Source organism: Halichondria panicea, chromosome 11, assembly GCF_963675165.1.
Source record: "Halichondria panicea chromosome 11, odHalPani1.1, whole genome shotgun sequence".
NCBI lineage: Eukaryota > Metazoa > Porifera > Demospongiae > Suberitida > Halichondriidae > Halichondria > Halichondria panicea.
In genome coordinates this window covers 75001-102208 of record NC_087387.1, presented here as the reverse complement: position 1 = coordinate 102208, position 27208 = coordinate 75001, and the positions used below count along the sequence as shown (strand labels likewise).

Sequence of the window (27208 nt, the reverse complement as noted above, 5' to 3'; positions counted from 1 at the left end):
GTTTAATCTTAAACACGAAAATGTGTCAGCAAATTTACATATATACTTAATAAACAATATTATATACCAAGTGTTTGCATGTGCACAGTTTCTAAGTCTCTATAAGTGATGTCATGATGATGTCATCAGTCCCTATTTTCAATCCTTTGCTGTTGGTTCTTGAGAATGTTGGCCAACTCTCCTCCCGCCCCCTCAATCGTTGAATCCACGGGCTGCAAGTTCTTCTTGTGTTCGTTGGTCTCTACATGGTTCTGTGAGGTGTGGGGGTGTGTGTGAAGAGTGTGAGGGTGTGTGGGTATATATATTATTACATACCCCGTATTTGCTGTCAAATTTCTCCAAGGGTTTCTCGTGTCTCGGACCTGTAATTACCAATCATATCGGACAGCATTAAAAGGGGTGTGTCCTCACCTCTAGCCTCTGGACCGCCTCCCCCTATCCTCATCATATGGGCCTTGCTTTGCTGCTGACTGCTCTCAGAGAAGCTAACCACAGCTGCACTCTTGTTAACCACAGCTGCTGCGTTGAAGGTGACGGCCTTCTCCATCTCTCTCTGGAAGATGGGAAATAAAGGAGGAACGAGTGTGCATGGGGATAGTAGGACAAGCAAAGGCATGGCTTATATACAGTCTAGTTCAGCGGCTGTGCTCTCACTTGCTTAGAAATCTTCATGATGTCAGCTTTCTTGAGAGTAACAGGTCGCATCCGCTGAGCATGCTGCATCTCATCTACACAAAGAGATTATATATATGTATAAGCCCCACCCACTGACACACCCACCATCATCATCATCGTCCTCATCAATGGGAGCGGTGACACTCTCAAAACGCTTGAGAGCTTCTGTTGTCCTATCAAAGTTGAGTGAGGTGTCCTGTTTCCGCAGTTTGTCTCTACTTAGCTTCTTCTCTACACACACACACACACACACACACACACACACACGTACACACACAGGGGGGGAGGGGTAATGGTGACCACACCTCTTAGCTTGCCAGTGAGGGATGAGGAAGATGAGGTTCTCATAGACTCTTCATCCAGCATGTCCTGATGATAGATCCTTGCTTGCATTGTCCTCACCTGTAGTAATATGTTAGTCAATAATTATAATTACATTCTAGCTATACATAACTATACTGCGTGTGTATGTGTGTGTGTGTGTGTGTGTGTGTGTGTGTGTGTGTGTGTGTGTGTGTGTGTGTGTGTGTGTGGGTGTGGGTGTGTGTGTGTGTGTGTGTGTGTGTGTGTGTGTGTGTGTGTGTGTGTGTGGGTGTGTGTGTGGGTGTGTGTGTGTGTGTGTGTGTGTGTGGGTGTGTGTGTGTGTGTGTGTGTGTGCGCGTGTGTGTGTGTGTGTGTGTGTGCGTGTGTGTGTGCGTGCGTGGTGTGCGTGTGCGTGTGTGTGCGTGTGTGTGTGTGTGTGTGTGCGTGGTGTGCGTGTGCGTGTGCGTGTGTGTTGGCTTACAGCTGGTTTTGAGACTGAGGTTTGCTTCATTGGCTGCACCAGACCATCGTCTGACTCACTGGAGGTGCCATCATCAGAGTAACTACTCTGTCTCTTGTGCTTATTCTTGCTCTTGCTCTTGCTCTTGCTCTTCTTCTTCTTTTTTGGTGTCCTCTCATTCAACAAGTGCGAATACTTCTCAAAGTTGCTTTGAATCAGCTGTAGTGTTGTGTGTGTGCATGGTGTGGGCGTGTATGTGTGTGTGTGGTGGGCGTCCCTTACCTTGAGCTGTTGCTGTGCCTGCTCCTCTAACTTCAGGTACATGGCTTGTTGGAACTCTTCTTGTGTGCGTATATAATCCTTGGCATGCCTTGACTGCACCTCCTGAGCCTCCAGCAACTTCTGCTCCAACATCTCAAAAGCACTCTTAGTAGCATCACTCTGTGTGTGTGTGTGTGTGGGGGGGGTATCACATGATTGTACTCGCTGGGGGGGGGGAGGTTGTGTGTGTACCTGCACGTAGTCTGTTGGTTTCTGCTCTTGTTTCAACATGAGCAGTAGCTTGCTGGTCAGTTGAGGATTATTCTCACTGTAGGAGATCAGGTTTTGAATCATCTGTTGTTGAAGGATCTCCTGTTGCTTGATCTATAGGGGGAGGGTGTGGGGTCAAAGTTTACCCACACAAACTTGACCTTTGTACCTCTGACTGGGTGACTGACGGGTTGGATCTCATCTGTTGCATAGTGTCCGTCAATCCCTTCAAAATGTTCAGCACATTCTCCTCAAAGTTTGACGAGTAGCCACCCTCTACTACAGCGACCAATGAGATGAGAGCTAGCATACACTGACAGGTTACCTTGGATATTGGTGGACGTGAGGTTAGCGTTGGTTCCAGTCCCTACTACTGTCATACCCCCTGACACACGCCCCCCAGTGGGGGGATTGCCACGCCTCTCATTAGGGAGCTGACCACGCCCACTTCCAGAGCTACCAGAACCACCTGACATTCCACAAGTATTAGTACAAACTTTACTAACATTGTACCCAACTATGTAAATATGCACACACCCACACAGTCACACCACCCACACCACCCACATGCACACACACACACGTACCACTCGATGTTTTCTTGAATCCCACACCTTTCTCCAACGTGCTCCTCGTACTCTCTCGCTGCTTGGTTGCTACGGTAACTGCTACGGACACCTTCTTAGCGGGCACTGGTGTTGGCTCTGCAGGAGAGAGTAGAGGCAGGCAACGATGAAGAAAGGTGGGGACCAACTGGAGTATCTTACATGAATTTAAATAATGCTACACAGAAAGTTAAAAGTGCTAGTTAATTAATACAAAACAATAACCACAGTTGTTCTAATAACCTGTGTACGATTGAATGTTTGACAGTTCTCTGAGAGCATCGTTCAATTCTGCCAGTCCGTCTACTCCAAATATATCCAAGCTCTGGTCATCGGATTCTATGTAGTGGACCTCACTATGTGTGTGGAGTGGACGTGTGTGGGTGGGTGGAGTGTGAGTGGGTGTGTGTGGAACTAGTACTTACTTCTGCGGGGGTGGTGGATGGACTGGTTTTGGTACCATGTCAAATCCTGCAGAACATAACATAATGATTATACACACACGTAATCATTCACCTCCTGTGGTCTTGGGGGGCTTCTGAACTTTGACCTTCTCATCCTCGCTCTCGCTCTCGCTCTCAGTGTCAAACATTGTTACCTTGTTTGCTACCTCCTTTGGCCCTGTGTTGACTGGAGGGGGTGGGGCGAACTTGCGTTGCGTTGGCTTCTGGTCCTCACGAGGAGTGATGGAGAAGGTGGTCGGGTCGCTTACTTGTGAGGTGGGGGGTGATCTGTGGGGCTCTGTGGGGGGCGCCCCGGGGAGTGTGGTTGACACAAGAGGAGCCTTTACCTCAACAGATGTTATCTTCTTCTCTGTACACACATACACACAACGCTAGTAACCTAGCAGCCATTACCATGACGACATACCTTTCTTGGCTTGCGCCTTAAGCTCTTTCTCCCGAACCTTTACCTCTTGTTTCTCACGTTTCTCTTGCTCACGACGTTCCTTCTTCTCTTGTTCTTTCCTGACTTTCAGTGCCTTCTCTTGTTCTTTACGATCTTTCTTTTCTTGCTCCCTTCGCACCAATTCCTGCTTCTCTTGTTCTTTGCGACCTCTCTTTTCTTGCTCTCTCCGCTCTAGTTCCTGCTTTTCTTGTTCTTTACGATCTCTCTTTTCTTGCTCCCTTCGCTCTATTTCCCTCAGTTCTTGTTCTTTCTTTAGTTTCTCTTTTTGTTCCAAATCCTTTTGTTCTTGTTGGCGTTTCTCCTGCTCTGTCTGCTCTTTCTTTTCTTTTCCTTTGCGATTTTTCTTTTCTTTCTTCTTGGTATCAGACGCAGAAGAATCCGTGGCTCTCTCTTTCTTCTTCTTCTTCTTCTTTGGTTCCTCCGCCTCTTTCCCAATGGCACCTATAGCAACCAAACACATAATTATTATTATTATTACTATGTCACAGATTATTGCAGCAATGACATACTTAAATCAAATGATTTTGACTGTTGTAGCTTTGCGTTGCCCTTCAGGGGGGTCCCAGTTACCATGGAGATAGCGGTATTGAAGTCATCATCGTCATCTTCCCCCTCACTGCTCATGTTTAGAGATATCCTTGAGCCGGGAACACTGGCGGCTATGTCCAGCTGTGGGGGGTCACACAATACACAGTACACATTCTTTATAATTATTTGTAATGGGATAGTCATAACTCAACCATCAAAGACAGCTACTGAAATAGCTACTTTTCGGAGAAATCACTAATTAAGGCTATTATAGCCCGTGCTTTTTTTGCTCCGAAAGAAACAACATTTGATAAGTTTTTCAAAGAGCTACACAATATATTCTTGACACACACCATGGAGGAGTGCCTAGCACCGAGGGCAGAGAAGAGGATCTGTTCCCCCAGGCCCTTAGAGACACTGGCACTTGCATGCTTGTGTATCTCAGCTGCTAATAAGTCACTCTGAGGCTCCACTGGACCCGGCGTTGTCTGACCTTTAACCTCTGCAGAGCTCTTCTACGGAACACACACACACACACACACTCAATACACACACACACTCAATACACAACAGAGAGCTACACACACAAACAAACCTTGTCCCTTTTCTTTGTTTTCTTCTTCTTTTTTCCTCCTCCACTTCCTTGGTCCCAGTCACTGCGTTCCCACTCCTCGTGACTGGCGAACTCCTCAGGGCTCATTCCTCTCAGCAGGGGGTCGTCTATCGCCGTTGAGGACCCCTCGTGTTGTCCCTTACTGCCCCCCCGATCTAACGTATCATCCCACGCAGAGGACAGTCTCGGCTTATCACTAGCGGCAACCACCTTGGATGGTTTCTATAGACAATAGAAATTATCATCATTAATTAATCTCCACACTACCCGAGACTAATTAATCTCCACACTACCCGAGACTAATTAATCTCCACACTACCCGAGACTAATTAATCTCCACACTACCCGAGACTAATCAATCTCCACACTACCCGAGACTAATCAATCTCCACACTACGTACGTCTTTCCTCATTTTGGCGAGTCCTCTTAGTCCGGCCACGCAACCAATGGCAACAATAGCAACTGACTCAGCAGCACAAGCCACACCCACATGTTCCGGGAGGTCTGTATCAGACTCTGAGTCAGTCATGATGTACTTGTCATAGCGACCATCATATTCCCTCTGATGTTGATTAGGGTTCAGTGTGGTCTCGCCAATCTGAGGGGGCGTGAGTGTGAGGGTGTGTGGGGTGAGGGGGCGTATACACTAATACACACACACGTACCTTCCTAATGGTGGAGCCATCGTCGGTACGCTTGGCCATGATGAAGTTGCTGTCATGTGGTACAACCTCGTGATGTGCTTCCATTGAGCCGTCAGTTTGTGTGATAGGTGGAGCTGGTGGGTGGAAGACGTGGTCATCACCAGCCTTCATCTTTGCCCCCAGCATTGACGGACCATAGCCCATGTCCTGATCTGTGAGGGGCGTATATGAGGAGTGTGTGTGTGTGGGGGCGTGCATACCTGTGTGCTTCCTTGGAGTGTGGGTGCCAGAGTGTTCAGCCGAGGCATCGTAACTAGGAGTCTGACCCTGCAATTAATTAAATAGAGCCTCTTAAAACAGCCATAACTTTAGTAGCGTAGATCAAACGTCAAAATTCTAAAAGCTTAGAAAGAGACCTAACAAATGATGTGTTTCAATCTAAAACTTCTTCGGAGCCTAAATTTGACATTTTTTGGCCTCGGACCATGGGCTATAATCCATGGTATCGCCAAATTGGCAAATACTTTTATCTCTCAAATACGAAGTTTGATGACACCATTTGAAAGATCTTTTTCTGAGCTTTCAGAAAATCATAAAAATTTTGACATTGGATCCATAGAATTCAAGTTATAGCAGCTGAAAGAGTCCCCGAATCATTGATTAAATTGGGGAGGGGGGACATCTTTCAACAGCCATTAACTTGAGTACCGTTCATCCAATGTTAATAATTTTCTAATTTTCTGAAAGCTTAGAAAGAGACCTTTCAAATGATGTGTTTCAATCCAAAACTTCTTCGGAGCCTAAATTTGACATTTTCGGCCTCGGACCATGGGCTATATATAATCCATGGTATCGCCAAATTGGCAAATACTTTTATCTCTCAAATACGAAGTTTGATGACACCATTTGAAAGGTATTTTTCTGAGCTTTCAGAAAATCATAAAATTTTTGACATTGGATCCACAGAATTCAAGTTATAGCAGCTGAAAGAGTCCCCGAACCATTGATTAAATTGGGGAGGGGGGACATCTTTCAACAGCCATTAACTTGAGTACCGTTCATCCAATGTTAACAATTTTCTAATTTTCTGAAAGCTTAGAAAGAGACCTTTCAAATGATGTGTTTCAATCCAAAACTTCTTCGGAGCCTAAATTTGACATTTTCGGCCTCGGACCATGGGCTATATATAATCCATGGTATCGCCAAATTGGCAAATACTTTTATCTCTCAAATACGAAGTTTGATGACACCATTTGAAAGGTATTTTTCTGAGCTTTCAGAAAATCATAAAATTTTTGACATTGGATCCACAGAATTCAAGTTATAGCAGCTGAAAGAGTCCCCGAACCATTGATTAAATTGGGGAGGGGGGACATCTTTCAACAGCCATTAACTTGAGTACCGTTCATCCAATGTTAACAATTTTCTAATTTTCTGAAAGCTTAGAAAGAGACCTTTCAAATGATGTGTTTCAATCCAAAACTTCTTCGGAGCCTAAATTTGACATTTTTCGGCCTCGGACCATGGGCTATAATCCATGGTATCGCCAAATTGGCAAATACTTTTATCTCTCAAATACGAAGTTTGATGACACCATTTGAAAGGTATTTTTCTGAGCTTTCAGAAAATCATAAAATTTTTGACATTGGATCCACAGAATTCAAGTTATAGCAGCTGAAAGAGTCCCCGAACCATTGATTAAATTGGGGAGGGGGGACATCTTTCAACAGCCATTAACTTGAGTACCGTTCATCCAATGTTAACAATTTTCTAATTTTCTGAAAGCTTAGAAAGAGACCTTTCAAATGATGTGTTTCAATCCAAAACTTCTTCGGAGCCTAAATTTGACATTTTTCGGCCTCGGACCATGGGCTATAATCCATGGTATCGCCAAATTGGCAAATACTTTTATCTCTCAAATACAAAGTTTGATGACACCATTTGAAAGGTCTTTTTCTGAGCTTTCAGAAAATCATAAAATTTTTGACATTGGATACACAAAATTCAAGTTATAGCAGCTGAAAGAGTCCCCGAACCATTGATTAAATTGGGGAGGGGGACATCTTTCAACAGCCATTAACTTGAGTACCGTTCATCCAATGTTAACAATTTTCTAATTTTCTGAAAGCTTAGAAAGAGACCTTTCAAATGATGTGTTTCAATCCAAAACTTCTTCGGAGCCTAAATTTGACATTTTTCGGCCTCGGACCATGGGCTATAATCCATGGTATCGCCAAATTGGCAAATACTTTTATCTCTCAAATACAAAGTTTGATGACACCATTTGAAAGGTATTTTTCTGAGCTTTCAGAAAATCATAAAATTTTTGACATTGGATACACAAAATTCAAGTTATAGCAGCTGAAAGAGTCCCCGAACCATTGATTAAATTGGGGAGGGGGACATCTTTCAACAGCCATTAACTTGAGTACCGTTCATCCAATGTTAACAATTTTCTAATTTTCTGAAAGCTTAGAAAGAGACCTTTCAAATGATGTGTTTCAATCCAAAACTTCTTCGGAGCCTTAATTTGACATTTTTCGGCCTCGGACCATGGGCTATAATCCATGGTATCGCCAAATGGCAAATACTTTTATCTCTCAAATACGAAGTTTGATGACACCATTTGAAAGGTCTTTTTCTGAGCTTTCAGAAAATCATACATTGGATTCACAGAATTCAAGTTATAGCAGCTGAAAGAGTCCCCGAACCATTGATTAAATTGGGGAGGGGGGACATCTTTCAACACCCATTAACTTGAGTACCGTTCATCCAATGTTAACAATTTTTTAATTTTCTGAAAGCTTAGAAAGAGACCTTTCAAATGATGTATTTCAATCCAAAACTTCTTCGGAGCCTAAATTTGACATTTTTCGGCTTCGGACCATGGGCTATATATAATCCATGGTATCGCCAAATTGGCAAATACTTTTATCTCTCAAATACGAAGTTTGATGACACCATTTGAAAAGTATTTTTCTGAGCTTTCAGAAAATCATAAAATTGTTGACATTGGATCCACAGAATTCACTATCAGATAATCGATACCTTTTTCTTCTTCTTGTTGAGTAGTTGCGCCTTTCTCCCGACCATCTGTTGGTGGTGTAGTCTATGGCGCTGTAAGTAGAGTCCAGGTGGAGGGCCGTACATTGGCATCCCATAATGCTGTGGAGGGTATCTAGGTCCGCCCTGTGGGGGGTATCTAGAGCCCGCCTGTGGGGGGTAGCCAGGTCCGCCCTACAGGTTAGGGGGGGTAACATGCTCAATAATTGTTGGATGCTATAAATATAAGAGCTGTAGAAGAGAACTTACTGCATAGGGAGGATGGTATCCGTAGTACATGTTAGGGAGGTAGCCGTAGGGCATACCCCCATAGGGGGGCATACGAGGAGCACCCCCTGCATAGGAGGAGCCTTTACTGGAGGCTATGCTCCGAGTACCACGGGGAGGGGGGAGGGGTGGAGGGAACTGCCCATAGCCACCACCCATTGGCATGGGGTAATGACCAGAGTCTGTAGGGCCATGATTAATGGACATGATAATAAGAGAGGGGAGATGACTCACGATAGAAATGTCCTGCTGATCCTGCAAAGCTGCTGACCTCTGAGTCACTGTCATGGTAACGCTTGACACGTGATGGACGGCTGACATTAGAGGCAGTCTCGTGGTTAATGGCAGTGTAAGGTCCCTCCTCCATACCAGGTGGCATTCTGAGGGATGGATAACACACTAATTGCCTACCACACTCACCGATAAGGAGGGCTAGTGTGCACTAGTTGCCTACCACACTCACCGATACGGAGGGCTAGTGTGCACTAGTTGCCTACCACACTCACCGATAAGGAGGGCTAGTGTGCACTAGTTGCCTACCACACTCACCGATAAGGAGGGCTAGTGTGCACTAGTTGCCTACCACACGCACAGATAAGGAGGGCTAGTGTGCACTAGTTGCCTACCACACGCACAGATAAGGAGGGCTAGTGTGCACTAGTTGCCTACCACACTCACCGATAAGGAGGGCTAGTGTGCACTAGTTGCCTACCACACGCACAGATAAGGAGGGCTAGTGTGCACTAGTTGCCTACCACACTCACAGATAAGGAGGGCTAGTGTGCACTAGTTGCCTACCACACTCACAGATAAGGAGGGCTAGTGTGCACTAGTTGCCTACCACACTCACCGATAAGGAGGGCTAGTGTGCACTAGTTGCCTACCACACTCACCGATAAGGAGGGCTAGTGTGCACTAGTTGCCTACCACACGCACAGATAAGGAGGGCTAGTGTGCACTAGTTGCCTACCACACTCACAGATAAGGAGGGCTAGTGTGCACTAGTTGCCTACCACACTCACAGATAAGGAGGGCTAGTGTGCACTAGTTGCCTACCACACTCACAGATAAGGAGGGCTAGTGTGCACTAGTTGCCTACCACACGCACAGATAAGGAGGGCTAGTGTGCACTAGTTGCCTACCACACGCACAGATAAGGAGGGCTAGTGTGCACTAGTTGCCTACCACACTCACCGATAAGGAGGGCTAGTGTGCACTAGTTGCCTACCACACTCACCGATAAGGAGGGCTAGTGTGCACTAGTTGCCTACCACACTCACCGATAAGGAGGGCTAGTGTGCACTAGTTGCCTACCACACTCACAGATAAGGAGGGCTAGTGTGCACTAGTTGCCTACCACACTCACAGATAAGGAGGGCTAGTGTGCACTAGTTGCCTACCACACTCACAGATAAGGAGGGCTAGTGTGCACTAGTTGCCTACCACACTCACCGATAAGGAGGGCTAGTGTGCACTAGTTGCCTACCACACTCACCGATAAGGAGGGCTACGGTGTTTGTGGGAGGAGTAAGAACGATGGGACATTGTCTCATCAATAAAGTCCTCTATGTCACTGTTGTGTTTGGAGCCTGATTTGCTACGTCCTGCTGTCTTGTTCGGACGAGCATAGATACCACCCTACACAGGGCACAGCATAACGGCACGTCCACACACACACACACACACACACGTACGAGTGGTCCTAGATGGTGTTCGATGTCGTTTTCCTCTGCACTCCGCCCACGTCCACGAGACCTGCCACGCCCACCATTGCCATGCCCACCATTGACCAGCGGCTCTTTTGATTGGTCCTCCAACCCGACCTCGTTCATCTTCTTGAGAGACTCCTACAGTAAAATAAAGAGTATCACCATGACAACAGGTTAGTTTATTATTATTACTGTATATCTTCTAATTTATCAGACATTTCTAATTACCCCGGACACTCTTTAGGGCAATTTTCGTTGTTCTAATACAACGGACACTCCAGTGCTTTTTTGTTCTAAATATCCGGACAATACCTTGAAAAGTTGAGTTACATTCATAGACGGCAAGTAAGACTTAGAGAGCTGCAGTTAGATAGCTTTGAGTAGCTAGTTTTAGATAGCTAGTGCAACTATTCAGTCGCACACTGTTCTATTAAACTTAGCTAGCTCGCATGCAGCTGCTTGCTTGTTCTAATTATTCCGGACACTTCGCATGCTCTATAAAATCTGTTCCAATTATACCCAGACAATTTCCAAAATAATTATTTTTTGCTGTCCGATAAATTAGAAGATATACGGTATTATGCCAAAATTCAAACATCAAAGTTCTACACCGGAAATTACAAAATAATAGATTGGTGAAAAACAGAACTTTTTATGTTAAATCTCGCACGACATTTGCCAAACATGCAGGAATAGTAATGGCCCCAGGGCTCACCTGTCTCTGGAGAGTTTGCTCTCTCCTCTTGTCTACCACTTCAGCCGTGGCTTGTATGACGGTGGACAGTTCCATGGCTTCCTGACGAGATGTACGAGCGTCACTACGACCCTTCTCACGATCATCTTCTCTCGAGCGTTTCTTCCTCTTCTCATACTTGGCAATGGCGGGTAGGCCTCCCTTACGATAGTCACTGATGAGGTTAGCCAGTTCAGTGTGTTCCTGCTCCACTGCCAACTGTTGGGGGGTCTTGTTCACCTGTACGGGGGGTATCACAGTGGAGGGTATCACAGTGGAGGGTAGTACAGGGGGGGTAGCACAGTGGGGGGTATCACAGAGACACATGCGTATACACACTCACATAGTCTTGAATGCTGAGGTCAGCTCCAGCCTTGAGGAGGAGAATCATGGCTTGGGTCTGTCCAAACTCAGCTGCATCGTGGGCGGGTGTTGCCTGGATACTGTCCTGGATATTGACATCTCCTTCATTCTCCAGACGATCGAGGAAGAACCTCAGGATATCCAGGTTGCCTTGGGCTGTGGGGGGGTAGTGGTAACTATGGATACAGGGGTGGGGGTAATGGACATACAGGCTGCCATGTGTAGTGGAGTGGCTCCATCGGTAGTCTTGTCAGTTATGAAACTAGTGCCCAGTTTGTTCACGAGCCACTGTATGTATGAATGAATGTATGAAGAATTGAATACTAATATCCAGAGTTTGCATGTTTCCAGTGAAGAAGGAGTCTATAGCTAGCTAGCGTGGAGGGGGTTGAGTGTGTGGGGGTATGGGGACGAGGGACATACCTTAACAGTGGTGGGATGATTGCCCTGAGTGGCTGCGTGTACACAGCTCATATTGTCCTTGTCCTTAGCAACACCATCCACTCCAAGTTCGTTGATAAGGTAATCCAGCACTTTCATACGACCTGCAGAGTTAGAACACACCAACTATCATGAATAATTACGCTGGAGTTAATGATATTCATAACCTCTTGGGTGTTGTACACACCAACAACGGAATTTTAACAAACAACATGAATCATCACTAAGCTCACTAAAAGGGGGCGTGTCTGGTTACCTTCTTGAGCTGCAAAGTAGACTGGTCGTGTTTGCCGGGAGTCTTGTGTCTCCGCCATATCACGCCCACACTTGGTCACCAGTAGCTTCACTATCGATAATTGCCCTGCACAAAGGTCATAGTACAATTAAGGTGTACGCTTAACACGCAGGTCATAGTACAAGGTGTACAGTTAAGCACTGCAGACACAACACATTTCATTATAGACCTCCAGAGAGACATACCTTGAGCAGCTGCAAAGTGTACGGGCAGGTTGCCATTACTATTGGCTACATTCGCAAGGTCCGGGTAGCCCTCCAATAACCACTCAGCCATGTCCTTGTTACCTGGATGGGGGTATAGAGTCACTAAAAGCACACTTCGAACACACACCACCCCCTCACCTCCAAGTGCCGCTAAACTGAGTAGAGAGAGACCTGTCTCATCAGTTTGGTGAGCAAGCTGGTGGCTCAAACCACTGTCGTAAGTCAGCACAACCTATACGCATGCAGGCATTGAATACAGGCTGAACGCTGAACCCACGGAAATACTTAGAATGCACAATCAAATAAATATAAAGCCCTGCATACGAACTATTACCACTCACCTTGAGCAGATCCAGCTGATTGTAGAGTGCAGCGTAGTGAGCTGCAGTATGGCCAGCCACAGACAATGCTGTGGGGGAGACCAACTTCTCTCTGAGGATATACTTGACTGCATCTCCTGAGCCAGCTCTCACAGCTGCATGCAGCACTGTTTCTTGGTTACCAGGGTCCACTAAGATCTCCCCACTGGCCACCAGCTCTGACAACTGGTCTACATTGTTCCTGGTGACTGCAATATGTGCAGGAGGCATCTCCACAGGAGGCTCTGGAGTGATACCTCCACTCAACTTTTGTGAGGGCTCCTGACTCATTTCTGCAGGAGAGAGACCTCCAGTTAGCTACCAGCAAGGCTAGAAGTTGCAACAATAGCTCACCTTGTCTGCAGGAGAATCAATTCTTTGCACAAACACACAAACATTGGGTGTGGTTGGTTGCAGTTGAACAAGGAGCCCCACCCTCAAAACCCGCACACTCAAATAGTGGGCGTATCTGCTCAGGCATTGCGCAATCACAGTAACTCCACCTCTCTCTTGCAGCTCCTAGACTGTAGAAGTCTCTCTAGCTCTAGCTAGCCAGCCAGCAGCAGCAGCTACATTGTGCAGACAGCTGCTATGAGGTTCTCCAAGAGACTAACAGACTGGATAGTGACACTGGTGAGTAGAGTATATTGTTGTGCTGAATGATACCTGTACCCTCAGTTCTTGTTGGCACTGCCCCTGGTGGCCTGGGCCTTTGTACTGTATGCTGGCTGGCACCACTCCACTACTCTAGTGGAGGAGAGAGGAAAGTGACACTCATCATCCAACACTGACACTGACACATTAATGGACCATTCAATTACAATACCTTGACAATGCCATCACTTCTATAATTATTGTTATTAATGCTTTGTGCTATTTATAATAACGATACGATTATAAAATAACGATACGACTAAGTCAATTCTCATAAACAAGATATAATAATTATGCAGTGTAGATGCTATCTCTGTATCGTCCTACAAGCTCTGAGATTACCATGAAGCTTGCAGACACTCTGCCACGCTTGGTCCCAGCTCTTGGAGCCTCACTCACAACATTTGCATGAGTGTTGGATGGTTGAAGGGAGTGTAAAAAAGTAGCACATGACACAGTACCTAATTATCACTTATTACTGTATCGATCATTTTCAAATGACCTTTAACCCCAACAATAATTATTTATAATTGTAACGATCAGTTCCAAAGCACAAAGAACCCAAGTTAAAGATGTTGTCCTGTTTTCTTCGCTCCTCAGCTGCTCGACTGAGCATGTCAGGGATGGCCCGCCTCAAGCATACCCTCCCAGAGCTTCCCTATGCCTACACTGCCCTCGAGCCTGTAGTATCAGGAGAGATCATGGAGCTACACCATTCCAAACACCATGCTACTTATGTCAACAACCTCAATGCTGCAGAGGAGCAGCTTGGGGAGTCTGTGCAGCAAGGTTGGAGTATAATACTATAACTGTATTATACATATCACCCCCACACAGGTAATGTGTCTGGGATGATTGCTGTGCAGGGCGCAATCAAGTTCAATGGTGGAGGTCATGTCAATCACTCTATATTCTGGAACAATCTATCCCCTAATGGCGGGGGCTTACCCACGGGAGATCTGGCTGATGCAATTCAGAGAGACTTTGGATCGTTTGACAACTTCAAGACTCAGCTGTCAGCTAAGACGGTAGCTATCCAGGGCTCAGGATGGGGCTGGCTGGTGAGTGGGCGGTGTGTGTGTGTGTGTGTGTGTGTGTGTGTGTGTGTGTGTGTGTGTGTGTGTGTGTGTGTGTGTGTGTGTGTGTGTGTGTATCATGCTCCACCATCCGATGTGTCTCCTCCACTCAGGGCTATGACAAGAGCCGCAAACAGTTGGTGATAAGCACGTGTGCTAACCAGGACCCTCTGGAGGCCACCACTGGTAACACACACACTAGCTATGCCATGGTATACCACCCTCTCTGCATATAGGCCTGGTTCCACTGTTGGGTATAGATGTATGGGAGCATGCCTACTACCTCCAGTATCGGAATGTGAGACCAGACTACGTCAAGTCCATCTGGGAGGTGGTCAACTGGACTGACATTGCTCAGAGATTCACCAAGGCAACTAGCAACTGACACTATAGCTTTATAGATACAGAGAAACTATTATATAGTTGATTGTAAATATGTACTCGTTTCATAATGTTTATATGAATGGAACACTAATAAATTCAGCAATTACTAATTAACAGATACAATGTTCTACAATGTTCTACAAGGTTCTCTCCAGTCACTATAATACATACTAGACATCTTTGTCTTGAAGTATCTTCATCAGCCTCTTAGCCATGAGCTGATAAATGAATGCATTGACCTTCTTGTCAGATAGCTCCTCAGCACCTGCACGCTCTCTCCCTCTTTCATCAGTCTTGGCTTGCTTTGTATCGGCCTTTGCTTGCTGGGCTAGATCCATGAGTGCCTGGAGCCTCTCCACTGCAGGGCCACTGTCCTCCACTGCAGGGCCACTGTCCTCCACTTGTACCTCTTCAGTTTGATCAAGGAAGGACGCTATTTCAGCCAGTTCATCTTCACCCAGGTCCAGATTTTCATTCGTCATTTTAACGTCTTGAATGGTTGCCTGTGTCTGCAATTGCTCACGAGCATCCAATAATGTGTCTGCTGCAGCAACTTCTTGGTCGAGAGCAGTTGTCTCACAAATCTTCTTGGCAACCTTCTTGACAGTGTTGGTCACCTTATGAAAGGCGTGTGAGATGCTACTACCCCATCCTTGAGTGTTAGCGTCCTGTCGTAGCAGATCCTCTATCTCTGAGATCTCGTCTTGTTCTTGCTGTTCAGTAGCTGCGTCTTCTTTCACTTCTCCGAAGAGTAGCCTTTCTATTTGAGCCAGTTCACTGTCTAGGGATCTATCCTCCTGGGTGCTGGCTAGAGCTCTCCTGAGCAGCTTGTCCCATCCTTGCTCTTCCACTTGGTTCAACATAGCCTCTAGGTTAGCAGTAGCTTCTCTTAGTCTCTCATTCAGCTGGTCCACTTGCTGGCTCACATCATGTGCCTTTAGGCTTTGCACACACAGCAGCAGCAGAACTGTCAATATCACCAGCTTCATCTTTGTATTCAGCTAACTCTCAGTTTTTAAGGGGTGCACTGTGGTTATGCTGTTTAATATTCTGTGGTTTACACATAGCCCTAGCCATGCTGATAGAGATGCCCTAGCCATGATAGAGATGCCTTCCTGAACACCCACAACATGATGCATCATTAGAACATAAGATCAATAATAATAATAATACATAGAGAAAATACAATCGTACACACACACACACCAAGGGTTGCTAACATGTGCATGGCGGTACGCCATTAAGGTTCCAGTCATAGCTAAAGTAATGGAGTTCAGGATTGTTCTTGGCAATGTAGTCTGCATCACTGGGAGTTAGGTAGTGGCTGGTGAACTGTTTGACCCCTCCGTACGATTTAAAGTCACCAGCAAACCACAGGAAGATGGGGGAGAGAGTGAGAGTATTGGCACTGCGATCCAGAGACAGACCTAGTGTGGACAAGAATTGTGTGGATCCACTATAACAACCAAATAGTGATGACTCACCTTTCTTTGAGTTGCTGAGGAAGTCCTTGACCTGACTATCCATCTGTTCCCCCACCTGCTCTCTTCTGTATGCCTCCATTCTCACGTTAGGACAAGAGATGGACGCACACACAATACACGCATGCAGTCTAGAGTCTTCTCTGCAAGCAACAGAGTAGCCACATTATGGCAGGTAGTGGGGGGGGGGGGCTCACTTGAGAGGATGTGGGGGGTGTCTGAGGAAGCCCTCTACTTGGTCCAGGGTCCACATCTTACCCCCCACAGTGCCTGCTGGTAACCCCCATACAGGGTGGAGAAGACTACCAATGTCCCGTATGCTCTTGATGGGGTGGCAGGACCTGTGAGGTGTGTGAGGATGTGTGAGGTGTGGGGTGTGTGAGGAGTGTGAGGAGTGTGGGGCTTACCCAGTGGTAGGATGGACGCAGGGGTGGTCTATGATCATCTTAATGGCAAGAGCATTGTAGACATTCATGAAGAAGGCGTAGGTATTGTTATTGTCCAGACCACTCAGGTTCACCTTGGCAACACCCTCTATGAAGGCAGTGTAGTTCCCATCCTTACTGCAAACAAGGAAGTAAACTCACAATACATTGACATGGGTCTACCTGCTCACCTGATAGCCTCATAGTCGACAATATGGAGTGGGATACCCTCCATTGCTCCTCCTTGTACATGACGTGATACAACCTGTATAGATCGTGGGTTGAGGTTGCTACTAGACTACCATAGCTCACAGAGTCCCAGAGGTTATAGAGTCTGTCCAGAGGCCCTGCTCCTGATGACACACCTCCAGTAGTAACACACACACACACCAGAAACAGGCAAATTACTCTCATTTGGGACATTCTTACATATCACAACTAAAACTAACGATCATTTCTCATAATTAGTAACGTATGTTAATGATCTTTACCCACCCTGAATGGAATTGTGTTATCATGGTTTTGTTTTTGATGATCTTTACCGCGCAGTTTCTGCTGAAATAACTCCTCTGGTTTGAAGAAGATGGGCAGGAAAGTGACTCTAGCCGTGGCTGCACTCAACCAATGGGTACTCGACTTCTCTGGGAACCTGCAAAGAATACTAGACAGTGAGTCAAGATGCTGCAATGTCCTCCATGACATCCACATACATGCATGCACAGGTATCAAGATAGCCAAAGAGAGGGGGGCTTGCTATAGATTAGGCCCTGAGCTAGAGATCACGTGAGTATTGGTTATATACAGACACTATACTAGTCCCCTATGCAGTGGATACGGCTGTGGTGATCATTTCCTGGAGGGGGACACTCTACTTCACTCATGGGAAGTATTGACAGAGCTACTCAAGTCACCCCTCACTAATGACATACTCTGTGATGTTGGAATGTATGTCACCCCCTCACACCTCACACCTCACACACCCTCACATCCACACCCACACACAGGCCCGTGATGCACAAGAATGTTCGCTACAATTGTCGAGTGATATTCTACAATAGTGAGATATTGCTCATTCGTCCAAAGATGGATCTTGCTATTGAGGGTAACTATCGAGAGATGAGGTGGTTCTGTCCCTGGAAGAAAACAAGGTCGGACTTTAATATTACCGTATTCCTTTAATTAGACATTCCACAGGGAGACGGAAGAGTTCTACGTTCCTCCAATGGTTGCCACGGTGACTGGGCAACGTACAGTACCATTTGGTGATGGTGTAGTAGCGACTCCGCACACGTCCTTTGGTTGGGAGACATGTCAGGAGCTGTGGTCCCCCATCAGGTACACCCCCCCCCCCCTTATAAGACCCCCTATAAGACCACACCCACACATAGCCCACACACAGCACTGGGTCTGGATGGAGTGGAGATCATCTGTAATGCTAGTGGCAGTCATCATGAGCTCAGGAAGTTGCACAAGAGAGTGGACCTCATACGCTCAGCCACCACCAAGGTATGTGTGGAGTGTGTGTGTGTGGTGTGTGGAGTGTGTGGAGTGTGTGTGGTGTGTGTGGAGAGTGGACCTCATACGCTCAGCCACCACCAAGGTACGTGTGGAGTGTGTGTGTGTGGAGTGCGGAGTCTGGTGTGTGTGGAGTGTGTGTGGTGTGTGTGTGTGTGGAGTGTGTGTGTGTGTGTGTGGAGTGTGGAGTGTGTGTATGGAGTGTGTGGAGTGTGGAATGTCTATATATATAACTCTTCTATAGGTGGGCGGAGTCTATCTATACTCTAATCTGATTGGCTGCGATGGAGAGAGGGTGTACTATGATGGTTCCTGTATGATAGCTCTCAATGGAGAGGTACCAGTAGTGTGTGTTTAACCCCATTGACCTCTGACCTCTGACCCCCTACTTGTACCAGGTGTTAGCTCAAGGCTCTCAGTTCTCATTGGACGAAGTGGAAGTCATCACGGCAACAGTTGATCTTGATGATGTCACCTCGTATAGAGGAGCCAACCTTCCGCTAGCAATGCAGGTGAGCATGCTCAGTAGGCAACAAAATGGTGGTCATGATCTACCCTCTATGCACAGGTGTGTCAGAGTGAGGCTTATCCTCGCAGCTTCCTAGATGTTAACCTTGTGTACAAGGACCCACTGACGATTGCTACCACTACGCCCGTGCATGTTCACTACCATATGCCAGAAGAGGAGATAAGGTGAACACACACATTAGTACTAGTGTGGGGGGGGAGACTACATACATTGGAGTAGTGTGGGGGAGAGACTACACACATTAGTATACGAGTGTGGGGGGGAGGCTAATTAGCCTTTATTTTTGATTTCGACTAATCACCAAACTTGTATCTAAGCACACCATTGGTGAGGTAATTCTGAGAGCTATTGAATGCATCAATTAGTTGGACAACCAAACACACATTTCCTCCCGTAGTCTGGGCCCTGCTTGCTGGCTGTGGGACTACCTGAGACGCAGTGGTATGGCTGGATACTTCCTGCCCCTCAGTGGAGGTATAGACAGTTCCTCCACTGCCACTCTGGTGGGCTCCATGTGTAACCTGCTGAGTCAGGCCGTCAAGTAAGCCTGTGTGTGTGTTAACAGCCTCACATGTACACCCCCCCACACACATCCACCACCCCCACACACACCCACCACCCCCACACACACACACGTGCAGCAAGGGCAATCAGTGTGTGATGGAGGAGCTACGTCGTGTGCTTAAGCTGTCCCCTAATAGTACACTACCCAACACATCTCATGAATTAGCCAGGTAGGTTAGCTCTGCACATGATCCCCTATCCTCTCTACACAGGCGGCTATTCACAACGTGCTATATAGCTCTGCACATGATCACATGATCCCCTATTCACAGGCGGCTATTCACCACGTGCTATATGGGGTCTGCCAACTCTTCCCTTGAGACTAGACAGAGAGCAGAGGCTCTGGCTGGTCAGATTGGCTCCCATCACCTCTACATTGATATAGACACTGCAGTAGATGCTAACTTGGCAATCTTCTCACAAGTGAGTTTGTTGCCAATGCTTGATACAATGCTATGGCCATATCTTTCTTTCTCTTTACAGGTGAGTGGTAGGATGCCAAAGTTCAAGGTTCATGGTGGTAGCAGTACTGAGAACCTTGCTCTACAGAATGTCCAGGCTAGGTGTAGAATGGTCCTCTCCTACTTAATGGCACAACTCTCCCCCTGGACACAAGGTGAGGGTGTCTGAGGCTGGGGAGAATAAAAATAAAAAAATGTTTGTTTCTGGCCTAGTGAGTGGGCTTGTCAGAATCACTACAGGCCCTCTCACTAGAAACAAACATGTTATACTACATGTCCATTGTGTGAGGGTGTCTGAGGCTGGGGAGAGTGGTCTGTATCCATTGTCCTGCAGGGCGTAGCGGTGGGTTGCTGGTGTTGGGGTCTGCCAACGTGGACGAAGCTTTGAGAGGCTACTTCACCAAGTATGACTGCTCCAGTGCTGACATCAATCCTATTGGTGGGATCTCAAAGACTGACTTGCGCTCATTCTGCAAGTACATGGCACCTATCTATTCCGAGCTGCTCAAGTGAGACTATTTGATAATTGTTGTACATTGGATTTAGCTGTTTTGGGATTCCCTGTTGTGCTGATGAATAGCTCTTGTTTTGTCTCACAGTGTTCTCAAGGCCAAGCCAACAGCAGAACTGGAGCCCATTACTGGCGACTATGTGCAGACAGATGAGGTAGAGGTCATAGTACATACACATGCTGTGTACTGTGTATCGTATGTACAGTAACTAAACAGTAACAGTGTCCCACTTGCCCACACATAGGTTGATATGGGCATGACGTACGCTGAGCTCTCAGTGTTTGGTAGACTGAGGAAGGTCTACTTGTGTGGTCCTCTGAGCATGTTCACTAAACTACTGCACATGTGGAGGGACAAGACTCCCAAACAGGTCAGCCCTTCCACCTCTACCATTCAACAGCCATTAACTTGAGTACCGTTCATCCAATGTCAAAAATATTCTAATTTTCTGAAAGCTTAGAAAGAGACCTTTCAAATGATGTGTTTCAATCCAAAACTTCTTCGGAGCCTAAATTTGACAATTTTCGGCCTCGGACCATGGGCTATATCCATGGTATCGCCAAATTGACAAATACTTTTATCTCTCAAATACAAAGTTTGATGACACCATTTGAAAGGTCTTTTTCTAAGCTTTCAGAAAATCATAAAATTGTTGACATTGGACCCACGGAATTCAAGTTATAGCAGCTGAAAGAGTCCCCGAACCATTGATTAAATTGGGGAGGGGGAACATCTTTCAACAGCCATTAACTTGAGTACCGTTCATCCAATGTCAACAATTTTCTGATTTTCTGAAAGCTTAGAAAGAGACCTTTCAAATGATGTGTTTCAATCCAAACTTTTGTCGGGACCATAATTTACCATTCATTTTTCGGCCTTGGACCATGGGCTATTTATTATCCATGGTATCGCCAAATTGGCAAATACTTTTATCTTTCGAATATTAATTTTGATGACACCATTTTTGAATGGTCTTTTTCTAAGCTTTCAGAAAATCATGATATTGGAGTCCCTGAACCATTGATTAACGGGGGGTAGTTGACTATCTTTCAACAGCCTTACATAACTTCAGTAATATTGATCCAATGTCAAGAAAGAGACCTTTCAATATGAACAGATATTATATAATTAACTTTCTCTAAAATATTAATGTTAATTAGCTGTTGTTAACTGTATTTGGCTTCATGCACAGATTGCTGACAAGGTCAAGTTCTTCTTCCGCTGCTACTCACTCAACAGACACAAGCTCACGACACTCACTCCGTCCTATCACGCTGAGTCTTATAGTCCTGATGACAATCGGTTTGACCTCCGACCCTTCCTCTACAACACAGCCTGGAGGTGGCAGTTTGCAGCCATTGATATCGAGGTGAAATATGTGTACAGCTTAGACTAATAGAGTCACTATGTGTGTTCATATCATTATGTGTGCAGTTTATAGCCTGTGTGGTGTGTGTGTGTATGCCTATGCTTATGTGGTGTGTGTGTGTGCCTATGCTTATGTGGTGTGTGTGTGTGCCTATGCTTATGTGGTGTGTGTGTGTGCCTATGCTTATGTGGTGTGTGTGTGTGCCTATGCTTATGTGGTGTGTGTGTGCCTATGCTTATGTGGTGTGTGTGTGTGTGCCTATACTTATGGTGTGTGTGTGTGTGCCTATGCTTATGTGGTGTGTGTGTGTGCCTATGCTTATGTGGTGTGTGTGTGTGCCTATGCTTATGTGGTGTGTGTGTGTGTGTGTGTGTGTGTGTGTGTGTGTGTGTGTGTGTGTGTGTGTGTGTGTGTGTGTGGTGTGTGTGTGTGCCTATGCTTATGTTGTGTGTGTGTGAGTGTACGCCCATGCCTATGCTTGTGTGTGTGTACGCCCATGCCTATGCTTGTGTGTGTGTATGCCCATGCCTATATATGCTTGTGTGTGTGTGCCACATGTGTTAACCATTACTTGTGTACAGGTTGGTAAGTTAGAGGGACGCTCGTACGGCAAGCAACAAGATCGCTCTGAAGTCAGTCATGAAGGCAACAAAGATAGGCACGTCAACTCTTCTCCTACCGAATCTACTGACAGTTCAAACCAATTTGTAACAGCTGCTCCTCATCAACCACTCTACCCCACCCTCTCCTCTGTCCAGACCACACCCACTTCCTCTAAAGAGCCGGCTGAAGGAGGGGTAGTTCCTGTGAGTGTTGTGTTGGATGCGTACAAGCAAGGCATGCAACGAGGTCTCGTGTTGGGAGCCTCTCCACAACCCACCAGTCTAGAGGACGCATTGTCTCAAGAATTTGCAACATTTGTCACCTCTCTAGTTCAACAGAAACCAGGCCAACCCCCTCGTCAACATACCCCCTCCCATCAACCTGCCCCCTCCGATCAACCAACCCCCCCAAAGCATGCTTCCCCCACCGTGTCACTAGGCAAGCACTCCCTCTCTTCCAAGACACCACCTTCCACTATCAAGAAGGGAAAACTGTCTCATCTCTTACAACCTGAGCTGAGTAGACCATCGATAGCACGACCTGTTGCTAAGAAACACGCTCGCTCCTCCAGCCTCGGCTCATCAGGACTAGCTGCCATGTTAGCACAACCAGTGAAGAAGACACCACAGAAACAGAAACAGAAACAGTCATGGCTAATGAACTTATTGCCTAGGTAGATATGCAGTAGGCTAGTAGCTGCATGTGGACAACTGTTTTTATTTAGTCATGCTGTTGTTATTTTACCACACTATAACATTGTGGGATTGTGTAACCACATGCTGCCACCATAGACTAGCTGCAGACAACTGCACACTATTGAAGCCATGGCTGGAGCTAACTCTAGACCCCTTCCATTGGTACCAGGACTGGAGAGGTCTATGTTTCACCTGCCAACCTATAGCTACCCTCCTGCAGTGAGACCCCCCACAGTGCTGAAGCCTCTGAGACCCCCCACCCTGCAACCACCAGCTGAAATCAAGCAAGAGAACCAACTCCTAGTGGGGAAGCAGACTGCCAGAGAGAGCAAGGTGGTCCAACTCCTCTCCACTGGCCTAGAGGGTAAGGGTGTGCTGGAGGTACCTGGAGTGGGGAAGAAGACTGCCAGCAAGTTCAGCAACCCTGTGGTGGAGGGCATGTTCGGAGGCAAGATCCTCACAGCACTAGACCTCTACCAGAGGTACACTGAAAGTAAGAGCCAGTTTGTCAGTAAACTAAAGGCAATAGGAGTCACACAAACTAACATTAATAGAATCATTAGTACATTTGATAAAATATAATGTTTTTTGTCAGCTAGTTTAACCCCAGTCCCTTTATATAATCACCTCACTGGTCGTTTCCAATTCCTCTCATTATTATTTTTGTTCATTTCATTTTTTCATCAATATACATACTACTATCATGATTGTTAATAAAACAGACAAACAGTACACAAAGTTTATATCAGTTGCATAAGTTCTGATGCTGTAGCTGCTAGCGTCCAAACACCTGCAGAGACACACACACACACACAGTGAACACTACACACACGATGGTGTGGTGGGCGTACCTTGCTCAGGAGAGAGTCACACAGTCCACTGGCGGATGCTGCCGCCCCCTCACTTACTACCCTCTGCTTGTAGTGTCTCTGTTGAGTACTGATTGTCTGTTGAGGAGGGATTAAACACACACCACACAAGAGGAGGGTCTTACTTGTACTCCCTGGCGACTCTTCCTCTGTGTGATGGCTGTTATCTCCTTACCCTTGTCCACACTGCTCAGGTAGGCACTCGTTTCCCTCTTCACTTGTGACATCTCTGTACGCATCTTCTGCTCCCTCACTGCCTGTGTGTATGCTGGGGGGTGTGGTATCTACAATGCCTGTGTATGCTGGGGGGGGGGGGCATGGTATCTACAATGCCTGTGTATGCTGGGGGGCGTGGTATCTACAATGCCTGTGTGTATGCTGGGGGGCGTGGTATCTACAATGCCTGTGCGTATGCTGGGGGGCGTGGTATCTACAATGCCTGTGCGTATGCTGGGGGGCGTGGTATCTACAATCCCTTTGCGTATGCTGGGGGGCGTGGTATCTACAATCCCTTTGCGTATGCTGGGGGGCGTGGTATCTACAATCCCTTTGTGTATGCTGGGGGGTGTGTATCTACAATGCCTGTGTGTATGCTGGGGGGCGTGGTATCTACAATGCCTGTGTGTATGCTGGGGGGCGTGGTATCTACAATCCCTTTGTGTATGCTGGGGGGTGTGTATCTACAATGCCTGTGTGTATGCTGGGGGGCGTGGTATCTACAATGCCTGTGTGTATGCTGGGGGCGTGGTATCTACAATGCCTGTGCGTATGCTGGGGGCGTGGTATCTACAATCCCTTTGTGTATGCTGGGGGGTGTGTATCTACAATCCCTTTGTGTATGCTGGGGGGTGTGTATCTACAATGCCTGTGTGTATGCTGGGGGGCGTGGTATCTACAATGCCTGTGCGTATGCTGGGGGGTGTGTATCTACAATGCCTGTGTGTATGCTGGGGGGGATTTATTACAATGTATTACACACAATTATTGTAGTACCAATCTTTTCTGTAAGATGGGTCCATCTGAACTTTGGTAAGTATTTGATGTTCCATAGATCGTCGTGATAAATACTCCTCTTCTTACGGCCCACTGGTGTACAGTTGAGTGTCGTGGCAACGACCTTTGCTACCCTCTTGTCCAAGAACTCAACCCAACCCTCAGTGAACTTGACCTTCTTGTTACCTCGGAACTTTATACGCCTCTGTCGAACAATATCCTCTGCAGGCGAAGTGTGTGTGGTGTGTGGCGTGGGTGGAGTGCTCACCTTCTGGCTGTAGGTACACTCTACCCACAGAGCCATACGGACTGAGGAGATGTCTGACTTTGTGCGGTTTCATGAAGGGAGGGACTCTGCTTAGATACACGATACCAGGAGTCGTCTTGACAGCTTCTTCACAGCTCTCCTCATCACAAGACTCACTCATTATTCTAGCTACACTACCTGATAGACAGGACACAGAATATGAGAGCTAGCTGAGAAGCCAAGTCTAGTCCACGTGGGTAAGAGGCATTAATTAGAACTAAACACACAGTGAGTGTCCTTTGCCTGTCAACAAAATTAATTTGCCCAAGGTGCGGCTAATTACTGAGACCACTATTTACAGCCACATGGTAGCACTTTACATGCAGTCTTCAATACATAGAGATGGACTATGGGCAGTTCCTGCACAGCCACGGTGCTCAGCTGGAGAGAATCCCTCAGATGTACTGGGAGGCCCTTCATGCGAAGCTCTCCTCTGAGGTAAGCATGCTCACTGGCTTTAGTATGGCATAAACCTTCTTAGGACTATGATGCTGGAGGTTACTTCACAATGAGCTGTGATGAGGAGAATGGGTGGAGAGTGTGTGTCTCTAACAAGGACGGCCTCTCTAAAGACAGCCCCAACAGGTAAGCCCACTCTAGTGCTCCTCATCACTACAGGTAAGCCCACTCATCACTCTATTGTCCTTCCTGACTCAATGTAGTGTGTTTCTGGTGGATCATGCGTGGACATTCCAACCACCCAGTGTACGAGGTCTCCTAGCAACCGTCCCAGGACTAGCCAATCGGATGGCAGCACTCATGAATATTGTACAGTTGCCGTGTGTTGGAGATGAGGACAGTGACTCTTATGATGCCGACAGTGAATCAGGTACACTGGCTACTATAGCTATGGTGGACAGTGATCAGGTACACTGGCTACTACGGCTATGGTGGACAGTGAATCAGGTACACTGGCTGCTACAGCTATGGTGGACAGTGAATCAGGTACACTGGCTGCTACAGCTATGGTGGACAGTGAATCAGGTACACTGGCTCCTATAGCTATGGTGGACAGTGAATCAGGTACACTGGCTACTATAGCTATGGTGGACAGTGAATCAGGTGCACTGGCTACTACAGCTATGGTGGACAGTGAATCAGGTACACTGGCTCCTACAGCTATGGTGGACAGTGAATCAGGTGCACTGGCTACTACAGCTATGGTGGACAGTGAATCAGGTGCACTGGCTACTACAGCTATGGTGGACAGTGAATCAGGTGCACTGGCTACTACAGCTATATATAGTTATTATGTGTCTAACTATAGGAGCATTCCATTGGGTTTGAATTGCCCACCACTAACAGTTACCCCTGTCTTCTAGTCAGCTATAAATAACTATGGTGTGCATTCCCTTACTGTGTCCGCTAGCACACAGAGTGAGGGTACATTCCCTGCATTGATGGACAGAGTGAGGGTACATTCCCTGCATTGATGGACAGAGTGAGGGTACATTCCCTGCATTGATGGCATTGCCCCCTTGTGTAGTGGATGTGGTCTTGCTTTTGCTCAAACATACCTCATACTTTTGTTCTTGGTAGGTGATGAGAAAAGAGAGAGCTCTGACTCCAGTCAAGATGTACTGTCGCCAGTCAACCAATCAGAAAGCAGCAGCGTTGCTCCCCCTATTACCATGACGACACATGACGGCTATTCATCTGTTAACCTTGGTGATGCTACTGTTACCGAGGTTAAGAGCAGCTTATTATCTAGTGTTGTCATAGTGACACTCTCCCTCAACCATTCCAGGACCGCTACAAGATAGCACAACTAGAGGGCAAAGTTCAAGAATTGGCAGTGGAGTCGTCCAATCAGATTACAGATCAGTCATCCAGTCAACCGTCCAATGAGATTATAGACGCTGTTACTCGGAGAATGTGGAGATATTGCCATGCCTACCATGTCAACAACTCTGTGAGCTGTCACCTTATAATGTGTCACGATATAATCAGTTTCCGTGGTTACAGCCATTGCCGATATGGTACATTATGGATGAGTTTGGATCTCGTATCCAGCAGTCCTGGTCTCCATCAGTTGCCATGGCAATGTTCTTCTATATACCCTCTCA

At 46.6% G+C, this 27208-nt stretch overlaps 7 protein-coding genes across 12 annotated transcripts in view; 3 read left to right on the top strand and 4 right to left on the bottom strand.

Moving 5' to 3' along the window:
• Window position 1: 1 nt before the first annotated feature.
• On the bottom strand, window positions 2–13218 carry LOC135344431 (uncharacterized). Of its 2 annotated transcripts, none has more exons than XM_064541626.1 (36): window positions 13060–13218; window positions 12688–12998; window positions 12485–12578; window positions 12326–12427; window positions 12102–12206; window positions 11828–11949; window positions 11614–11692; window positions 11385–11560; window positions 11024–11281; window positions 10294–10446; window positions 10095–10237; window positions 8834–8979; window positions 8582–8781; window positions 8318–8506; window positions 5530–5596; window positions 5291–5481; window positions 5026–5223; window positions 4607–4846; window positions 4365–4526; window positions 3993–4152; window positions 3445–3924; window positions 3091–3387; window positions 3000–3045; window positions 2818–2930; window positions 2557–2673; window positions 2295–2438; window positions 2139–2248; window positions 1952–2083; window positions 1721–1879; window positions 1460–1657; window positions 981–1077; window positions 781–906; window positions 655–728; window positions 412–553; window positions 316–362; window positions 2–251 (listed from the first exon to the last, which is right to left on the bottom strand). In XM_064541626.1, exons 2-36 carry the CDS (start codon window positions 12994–12996, stop codon window positions 126–128), a joined length of 5502 nt encoding a protein of 1833 aa, XP_064397696.1. In that variant the 5' UTR covers window positions 12997–12998; window positions 13060–13218; the 3' UTR covers window positions 2–125. The 2 variants fall into 2 exon arrangements, with proteins under 2 accessions (XP_064397696.1, XP_064397697.1); XM_064541627.1 differs by having other exon boundaries at window positions 2139–2245.
• Window positions 10872–23055, top strand: LOC135344435 (glutamine-dependent NAD(+) synthetase-like). 3 transcript variants are annotated; one of them, XM_064541634.1, is made up of 19 exons: window positions 10872–10881; window positions 17308–17393; window positions 17448–17508; window positions 17554–17670; window positions 17730–17873; window positions 17920–18060; window positions 18114–18231; window positions 18485–18577; window positions 18639–18752; window positions 18809–18933; window positions 19167–19310; window positions 19411–19503; window positions 19606–19756; window positions 19817–19949; window positions 20129–20303; window positions 20394–20460; window positions 20551–20676; window positions 21499–21675; window positions 22257–23055. In XM_064541634.1, the coding sequence occupies exons 2-19, from the start codon at window positions 17309–17311 to the stop codon at window positions 22953–22955; spliced, it is 2763 nt and encodes a 920-aa protein (XP_064397704.1). In that variant the 5' UTR covers window positions 10872–10881; window position 17308; the 3' UTR covers window positions 22956–23055. The 3 variants fall into 3 exon arrangements, with proteins under 3 accessions (XP_064397704.1, XP_064397703.1, XP_064397705.1); XM_064541633.1 differs by lacking the exon at window positions 10872–10881 and having other exon boundaries at window positions 17234–17393; XM_064541635.1 differs by lacking the exons at window positions 10872–10881; window positions 17308–17393; window positions 17448–17508; window positions 17554–17670; window positions 17730–17873 and having other exon boundaries at window positions 17921–18060; window positions 18114–18325.
• Window positions 13877–14914, top strand: LOC135344465 (superoxide dismutase [Mn], mitochondrial-like). The gene is made up of 4 exons (XM_064541675.1): window positions 13877–14148; window positions 14197–14420; window positions 14549–14621; window positions 14672–14914. Exons 1-4 carry the CDS (start codon window positions 13932–13934, stop codon window positions 14818–14820), a joined length of 663 nt encoding a protein of 220 aa, XP_064397745.1. The 5' UTR covers window positions 13877–13931; the 3' UTR covers window positions 14821–14914.
• LOC135344458 (dynactin subunit 1-like) lies at window positions 14876–15883 on the bottom strand. Its single transcript, XM_064541668.1, has one exon. The coding sequence runs from the start codon at window positions 15806–15808 to the stop codon at window positions 14990–14992; it is 819 nt and encodes a 272-aa protein (XP_064397738.1). The 5' UTR covers window positions 15809–15883; the 3' UTR covers window positions 14876–14989.
• LOC135344343 (uncharacterized) lies at window positions 15958–17180 on the bottom strand. The gene is made up of 6 exons (XM_064541518.1): window positions 17038–17180; window positions 16917–16990; window positions 16708–16863; window positions 16498–16641; window positions 16304–16443; window positions 15958–16246 (listed from the first exon to the last, which is right to left on the bottom strand). Exons 1-6 carry the CDS (start codon window positions 17146–17148, stop codon window positions 16035–16037), a joined length of 837 nt encoding a protein of 278 aa, XP_064397588.1. The 5' UTR covers window positions 17149–17180; the 3' UTR covers window positions 15958–16034.
• A 556-nt stretch (window positions 23056–23611) lies between the features above and the next one.
• LOC135344467 (uncharacterized) lies at window positions 23612–25375 on the bottom strand. Its single transcript, XM_064541677.1, has 5 exons — window positions 25104–25375; window positions 24836–25057; window positions 23968–24110; window positions 23825–23920; window positions 23612–23763 (listed from the first exon to the last, which is right to left on the bottom strand). The coding sequence occupies exons 1-5, from the start codon at window positions 25261–25263 to the stop codon at window positions 23749–23751; spliced, it is 636 nt and encodes a 211-aa protein (XP_064397747.1). The 5' UTR covers window positions 25264–25375; the 3' UTR covers window positions 23612–23748.
• A 40-nt stretch (window positions 25376–25415) lies between these two features.
• Window positions 25416–27208, top strand: part of LOC135344438 (tubulin--tyrosine ligase-like protein 12) — a 4835-nt gene continuing 3042 nt past the window's right edge. For 2 of the 3 annotated variants that reach the window (XM_064541641.1, XM_064541640.1), the window contains exons 1-6: window positions 25416–25580; window positions 25624–25727; window positions 25805–25971; window positions 26682–26830; window positions 26890–27054; window positions 27108–27208. The exon at window positions 27108–27208 is cut by the window's right edge. In XM_064541641.1, coding sequence (XP_064397711.1) covers window positions 25485–25580; window positions 25624–25727; window positions 25805–25971; window positions 26682–26830; window positions 26890–27054; window positions 27108–27208 — 782 coding nt within the window. In that variant the 5' untranslated portion in view covers window positions 25416–25484. Of the gene's footprint in view, window positions 25581–25623; window positions 25728–25804; window positions 25972–26014; window positions 26361–26681; window positions 26831–26889; window positions 27055–27107 lie in introns of those variants that run through there. The other variant, XM_064541642.1, reaches the window with a different exon arrangement.